This window comes from Ursus maritimus, unplaced genomic scaffold, assembly GCF_017311325.1.
Source record: "Ursus maritimus isolate PB19 unplaced genomic scaffold, ASM1731132v1 scaffold_21, whole genome shotgun sequence".
NCBI classification, from domain to species: domain Eukaryota; kingdom Metazoa; phylum Chordata; class Mammalia; order Carnivora; family Ursidae; genus Ursus; species Ursus maritimus.
Genome location: NW_024424564.1, coordinates 48008243 through 48015934, shown reverse-complemented (window position 1 = coordinate 48015934; position 7692 = coordinate 48008243). Strand labels below are relative to the sequence as shown.

The window sequence follows — 7692 nt, the reverse complement described above, 5'->3', positions numbered from 1 at the left end:
AGGTCAGGCCTGAGCAGGTGGGCACATCCTTGCAGCGGCTGCCCACGTGCTCCTGCGCAGAACCATCGAACCACTCAGTTGAGCCCGGATCAAACTGTGGCACTGTCGGCAAATAAATTGCTGTTTTATCTATTAAATTTCAGGGTGGTTCGTGTTGAAGCAGTAAGTATCTGATGGAGTAAACTGAGACATAAAACTTTTAACAATTATTGCAATTTACAAGAGTGAGTTTCCTGCTACAAGGGAGTGCCTGGGAATTCACTAGACCAGCATGTGAGGGGCCAAGGATGCTGCCTAGGGGGCCGGCCCCGGGCAAGGCTTTTCAACTGCTTTGAACTGTAACCAGAAATTTGTGGAGAGTCCATGATTTGGGGTGCCTGGGTGGGGACTCCCAATGGGCTCCAGGAGGATGGGCCTTCAGGATGTGGGGGTTTTCACTGCCCACAGCTCAAGCCCCAAGCTGGAAAGCAACCACATGGGTGTTGACCACAGTCCCCACTGCAGCTCTTGTCTCCCCCATCCTGATGGGGCTTTACAGTCTGCAGAGCCCTTCCCTGTACTTTGTTACCCTCTGGATGTTAAGCTCTGAAAGCTTCTATGGACCAATTTTAGACAGGAGATTGAATCTGGAGGGAATATGCATCCCCCCCAAGGCCACGGAGCCTGTCAGTACCCCCACACCTTCCTGGACGGCCAGGTGAGGGAGACAGTTGTGCCAAGCTCCTGGGTTCTGATGACTTCACGGCAGCCCTCACCTGACCGTGCCGAGGTGGGCTGGCCAGCTGCTGTTCCCCACTGGCGGTGGTCCCTGAGAGCAGGGACGGGCCTCGCTCCGTGTCCCCTGACCCGGCACCCTGCCTGGCTTAAGAGCTCGGATGGTGTTTGAATGTGAGAATGGGCCTCACTGCCATCCTCTCCACCTCCCCCATGTCCACACCTCCCCCGCCCCACCGCCTCCGCCGTGGGTGCTGACGCAGGGAGGGCACTCTGGCATTCACCGCCTTATTTAACGTGTCCCAGCCTCCCTCCACAGCTGTCAAATGGGCAATCTCTTAGCCTAGAGTTTGGCACAGAATAGGCACCTAATAATGTCGGTAAACGTCTATGATGAGGATGATTCACTCTGGGACGTGACTTAAGGGTTAGACACGTGATCTCAAATAGCGAGGGGTCCCATCACCCTCTTTTGGCTCTGTGGATGTCTGCACCTCCTCCACTCTCCCGAAGTCCTGTGGAATCCCACTTCCCACCCTCCTACCCCAAGCACCTACAGCAGGCGCCTTCCTGGGCTTTGGGAGTGTGGCCAGAGCCCAGGCGTCTGAGTTAGGGATGTGGGTGCTCAGAGGACACTGACCCCTGCTACGGCCACCAACAGTGTCTCTCCTGTCTCCAGACTCGGTCTCCCCATCTAACAGGGTAGCTGCCCAGCCACCCCACAGGGGACCGAGGCAGAGGTCAAAGTGTGCCCGTTCCCACCATCTCTGAGACTTTCCTTAGAAAATACCCAGAGGGTTCCTTCCCCAGGACAATACCATTACCCATGGGCCTAGAGGAAGCCTCCAGGAAGCCCCCCACCTTCCATGGCCCCAGGCAGTATTAGAGCACAAGTCCACAGGACAGACACTGCCATCCTCACCCGCCCGAAAGGGCTGGCGACAGGACCAGTGCTGGGGATCCAGGTGCGGTCCCTCTTCTGCCCGCCAGTGGTTGTGTGACCTTCGAACCTGCCTGGCTCAGTAGGTTGAACATGTGACTCTTGATCTTGGGGTTGTAGGTTCGAGCCCCATGTTGGGTGTAGGGATTGCTTAAAAAAAATAAAATTTAAGAAAAAAAAAAAGGAACCTGTGATAGGCACAGAAGGGAAGAGCACTGAGGCGGGAGCGCTTGTCTGGATGCCCTGAGAGCAGGACTAGGGGGAAGAGCTCCCCTCTGGGCAGAGACAGCAGAGCCTTCACTGGAGTTTCAAGGGGGACCGGCCCACCCCGGAGGGTGGATGTCGCCAGTCCTGGGCCCACTTCTTCTTTCTGCGGCCCTCCTCCTAGCACTTTCCCGTCCAGCGTTTCCCCCAGCTGTGGGTGGGGTGGGGGAGGACGCACCCCTGGCGGCATGCGTGCCTGTGAGACTGCATCCCTCAGTGAAGGGGCTCCACGTGTCCCCCTTCTCCCCAGCAGCCATCAGGTCCGTGGGGACGCTCGCACCCCACTGGCCCAGCCCTGGCGGTGAGGCAGTATTTAAGACCAGAACCACTCCCTTGCACCCCTCCCTGACCCAGAGCACCCCCAAACTGGCCCCACACGCGTACTTTTCAGACTTTGTAGCTGTTTTATTATTAATATTATCTTTTTCTTAGAGCATCCCTTTAAGGGTGAAATGAAATCCAACCATTTACAGAGAAAATGATTTCAGAATGTACATATTGATTTTCCCTTACAAAAAAAATAATACTATTATCATTGGCATCCTTAAATTATACATTTCCCAGGGCCGCGTCTTCTGCTTGGAGAAGTTCCGTCTCCCCTCCCCACCTGTCACCTTTGCCCCCACAGCTCTCTCACATCCGCCCCTGCAAACCTGCCCTCGAGAACTGACATGACCTTGAGTGGGCTGAGCCTCCTGAGTCTAGAGGTCACAGGGCCAGTGGTTCCCAGGGAAAGACACCTGGTGATGGCGACAGGGCTAGCAGTGCGCCCGCACTCCCATTCACAGTTTGGTTTCCTTTCATACTGGGGGAGTGGCCCAGGGATCCCCTGCCCCCCCAAAATTCCCAGTGTATGATATGAGTATAAGTGAAACTCTTCAACTCCACGGCTTGCCCCCCTCCCCGATGGCTGCCCTCTCTACCCAATGGCCAGGTCTCCCCATGGCAGTGACCACGACCACGCTCTGGGTCTGAGAGGGAAGGGGGAGCCTGGCAGGTCTGGGCTCCCCCCCTTCTCCTTCCCCTGCCCTGGAGCTGGTGAACTGGTGGCCAGGGACCCCCACCAGCCTGGGGAGGGGGCTTCCCAGACAGCTGAGGGTGCCAGGAGGAAGGGACGAGGAAGCCCGCCCTGGGCTGGGGCTGAGGCACGATTCAGGAGCCCCCAGAATGCTGGTCCAGGAGGTGAGCAAGGTGGCTGGAAAGGCAGGCCCTGGCCTGGGTTGGCCCAGAGCCACAGGGACATTCTGACCTCTTTTGCCACTTCTCAGCTCCAACAGGGACTGGGAGGGCAATTGCTGTAACTCCAAGGGAGGAGTTCCCTCGGGGCACGCCACAGACCCCCTTGGGGAGGGAGAGTGGAGGCCAGCGAGCCCCCTCCACCTGCTTCATGCCTGCCCACCGAGACTGCTCTGCGGCCAGCTCCCCAGGCCACGCCCACACAACATTTCCTTGGACAGAGCTATGGTAAGGGAGATACCGTCTCTCCTGGCCCATCAGGAAACCCCAATAAGACATCCAGAGAAAGTTCAGGCTGGAGGCTGGGTGGGATGGATTGGAAGGACATGGCTGGGACCAAGATGGGCTGGGGAGGTAGTGAGCTCTCAGCTGTTCAGCCCTCAGGTCAGGAGGATTCTCCCTCCTTCCTTGGACTGAAAGACAAACAGACAGACAGACCCCGCACCCCCTTTAGCCTTGCTTTCTAGGCTCCCCAAGGGCTTTCTGCCTCAGTCACTTTGGGGGAGCTGTAAGGAGGTGTGGCCGCAGGCTCCAGGTCCTGGGGAAGGGGAGGCCTGGGCCCTGCCCCCACATCCATACATTAGCATATATTTACAGGGACACCCCAATACAGACATGTACAAGTACACACCAAGCATGCACACATGCCCATAAATACACACACACACACACACACACACACACACACATAAACATGTACCGTTCCACGGGCAGCCTCTGCATCCTGGCATCACTGGGTGAACATCTACGGGGCCTCGGGAGGGGGCTGTGTCACCCCTCCTACAACTACAGGCTCTAATTGCCCTCCAACCCTGGGCTGGCAGTGAGTGGGGACACGAGCGGGTGCTTCTAGGAGCTCTGAACTGAGAGTAGCATCCTAGGACTGCGTTAGTCATTCCTATACTCTCTCCCCATCCCCCTTCCTCTGTGCCAGAGATGTTCCTTGTCTCCTATCTCCATTCTCTCCTCCTTCCTTTACTAAGAGAACTCTCAAGCTGAGGCCGGGCATGTGGCTGAAGACTACCTTTCCCAGCTTCCCTTGCAGCTACTTGTGACCATGTGACTAAGACCTGGCCAGTGAGATGCGATCAGAAGTGACCATGCCATTTCCAGCTCATGCCCTTAACAGGAAAGGGCATGTGCTTCTCTTGCCCTTCTCTGCTTCCCCTGGACTGGGATGCACATGTGATGGTGGGAGCTGAAGCAACCACTCTATCCAGAATCAGAAGGTGCACGTGAAGGAAAGCAGAGCTGCCTTACTGGGTCTGGACCATCCCTCTCTTAACAGTTAGGCTGGAAACAAGCCTGTCTTGCTTAAACCACTGTATTTTGGGGTCTCAATTAAAGCAGCTTAGAATCGCAAAGAGGAATGAGACGACATACAGCTGGCCTTCAAGTCCCTCTGGGCCCAGGGCAGCCCCGTGGGCCCTTCCCGGTTCTAGCCAGCCCCAAGGAGGGGCACAAGGGTGACTCGACCAGAGACGGTGGGGAGCTGCGGCTGTGCGTTTCAGTGGGAAGGGGTGATGGTGAACTGCCTCCTCCCCCACACCCCCTCCCAGGCCCGACCTACTAGGCTGGCTGATGGTCCAGCCTCGGGCTCCCATCCCACCCTGAGAACTGGACTCTTGGCCTTGCAAGGGCTGAGTGGGCAGCCCACAAAACAGCAATATAAAAAGAAAGAAGGAATGTCAAGGCCAGGTTTGGAACCAAAAGGAAGACTCCTTGGGCTTCCACAGATCCCCGCCTACCCCACAGGTGCCATCCAGCACAGGGGTGACCCATGGGACAGAGCTCTCAGCTCCCTCTGACTCAGCTCTTCTGAGGACACCGCAAGTCTTCCCAGCTGGCTGCTGTTTTTCATCCCCTCCCACCCTGGTGTCCCCTTTTCCTCCTGGACCCAAAAGCATCTATTTACAGAGCCCCAGGACCTCCTGGCACGTCCACTTTTCCGCCACAGGTCCAAAGCCCCAGGAGGCCAAATGGTAGGTTTCTTCCCGGCAGGGGCCGCAGCTCCCCCCTGGTGGCCCTGGGGGAGCTCCTGCAGGTTCCCTTCCCCACCCTGCCCGCCCTCCCTTGCTACCCAGGAACCATCATGCACTCCCGGCTGGCACCTCCCGGCCACAGGGCTCTTGGTGGACTGAAGGCCTGGACTCCCCTCTCCTGATGAGGAAGGATGTTTTGTGAGCTCACAGGCCTGACCCTTGATTCACAAGGGCCGGAGTAGGGAAGACTCCTCCACCCATGCACTCCTGGTCTTCTCAAGAACCAGCCAGACGGCAGAGGGAGGCAGGAAAATATCAGGAGGGGCAGCCGCCACCCCCCACCCTGCCACTGGCCCTGTAAGATCATGCAGCCTTAGCCCTCGACCACATCCAATTTGCCCCTGGCGGGCGGCCTTCCCTCGGGACCCCTGTTCCGCCGCCCACCTTCCGCTGTGCTCTTGGGCTCCTGGTAGGGGTTGTCCAGCAGGTAACGGAACTGGGCGTAGTTGCTGAGCAGGTACTTAGGGGCGTACATGTGTTCACTGGGGTCGGCCGGCGGGTACTCCTGCTGCGTGCCGTCAAACCAGCCCCCGGTGCGGATCAAGCTCCGGATGTAGTTGAGGTCCCGCTTGTCCTCGTAGTCCCCCCAGCGGGGGAAGTCGCCGTTCTGGGCGGACACGAGCTTGAAGTAGATGCCCTCGGGCGTGAAGCACCAGGAGCAGTGCCAGCCGGCGAAGTGCAGGGGGCTGCCGAGCGACCACTGCACCAGGATGTGGCCGGTGCGGTTCTCGTACTGGCGGAAGTTGGGCATGGTGTAGTACTGGCGGCGGCGCAGGCGGATGCCGTCCAGCCCGTACACCGTCTGCAGCATGTCCACCGTGCAGCCCGACACCACCTCCAGCGTGCCGGGCTGCTTCCAGAAGAAGCCGTACAGCGACTTGCGCATGTGGAAGGCGAAGGGCTCCGTCCAGCCATCGTAGAGCTTGAGGAAGAGCACGCCGTCGCGCGCCGGGATCTCGTCGGCGTCGTCGATGATGAAGACGTCGTCGGGCCGCAGGTTGCGCAGGCGCGACACGCCGTCCTGCGTCAGGAAGGTGCGCAGGTAGTCGTCGGCGATCCAGCCGTCCTGCCGCCCGCCCAGCGGGAAGTGGTCCAGGAAGACGTAGAGCACCTTGTGGCGGATGTACTCGAAGGTGCCGTTGGTCAGCATCTCGCGGAACTTGAGCGGCCGCGGCTCCCCGTACGCCGTGAAGTTGGACTCGCACACCACGAACGCGTCCACCACGTCGCCCAGCTCGTGGAAGCGCACGTCCAGCAGATCGAACTCGTGGTTGATGTTGATGGCGTTGATGACCCGCCGCGGCACCTCGCGGGGCACCAAGCGCTCCTTGGTGGGCAGGTTGGAGTACTGCACCACGGTGGGCACGCCGCAGCTGGGCCCGTGCCAGCCCGGGAGGCACACGCACTCCACCCACTTGCGCCGCGGGCCGCGGGCCCCCAGGCGCTCGCGGGCGCTCAGCAGGTGCCGGGCCGGGCCACGGGCCGACGAGCCGTCAGCACCCTCGGCCTTCTCCTCGGGCCGCCCCGAGGGGGGCTTCTCCAGCATCTTGGTACCTGGTTTGAAGCAGACGCCTCCCGCCTTGGTGCGGACGAAATACTCCGTGGTGTCCTCGGGCAGCACGAAGTCCATCCGGTGGAGTTCCTCGCCGGCCTTGCTTGGGGACAGCGGCTGGAGCAGGGGCGAGTGAGAATAGAGCGGCGTTCGCAGCAAGTCGGGGCTGCCCGGCTCCGGGCTGGCCTGGGGCGTGACGGGGGCATTGTTCCAGAAGAAGCTGGACACGAGATTCGGGCTGAGGGAGGCCAGTTCTCGGGGGAAGGTGACATAGGACAGGGTCTTAAAGAAGTGCAGGAAGGAGATGAGGCACAGGCCGGCCATACAGAACACGAGAAAGAGCTTGTAGCGTCTCATCTTCATCCTGCAGGAGAGAGGGATAGAGCACACTGGTCACGGCTCTGCAGACCCGCGTGAGCAGAGCTGGAGGGCCCTCTCCTAAGAGAGGGAACCTGAGGAGGCCTTTGCCGCCACCGTGTCTGTGAACATCCTGGCCAGGGCCTGGCACCCCTGCAGGAAGTCACCTCCTGGTCCCCGGAGTCCAGCCTGTGAGTCCAACCTGCTGTAGCAAGTACCCCTGGAAGGCGAGGCATCAAGGAAATTCCCCTCCTGGCTCAGGTCATCCTCTTCCCTGTTCCCGCAGCCCTTCCCTTCAGAGAGGACCAGGTCACCACACCACCCCCTCTGCAGCCTGCTCTCCACCTGGCCTGCTTACCTGGCCCAGACCAGCTTCGGCTTTATCGCTAGACTTTGGTCCAGGAACAATGCAGCCTGGGAAGAGCCCAGCTCCGCAGTGCAGAACGTGCCCCAAGGGAGGGGCAGAGTGGGCTGCAGGCTGCAGACACGGGGCCCCCCCACGCTCTTCCCAGGGTGCTTTTCTCTTTCCTTTTTCCTTTCCTTCCTTCCTTCCTTCTCTCTCTCTCTCTCTCTCTCTCTCTCCCTCC

General features: G+C 59.5%; 1 protein-coding gene across 1 annotated transcript; it reads right to left on the bottom strand.

Annotated features, from left to right (window-relative positions):
- Positions 1-2312: 2312 nt before the first annotated feature.
- MGAT3 (beta-1,4-mannosyl-glycoprotein 4-beta-N-acetylglucosaminyltransferase) lies at positions 2313-7111 on the bottom strand. Its single transcript, XM_040637566.1, has one exon. The coding sequence runs from the start codon at positions 7109-7111 to the stop codon at positions 5510-5512; it is 1602 nt and encodes a 533-aa protein (XP_040493500.1). The 3' UTR covers positions 2313-5509.
- Between the last annotated feature and the right edge of the window lie 581 nt (positions 7112-7692).

Coding starts and splice junctions, on each gene's coding strand:
- MGAT3 (XM_040637566.1), bottom strand. CDS start 7,111: ATGAAGATGAGACGCTACAAGCTCTTTCTCGTGTTCTGTATGGCCGGC.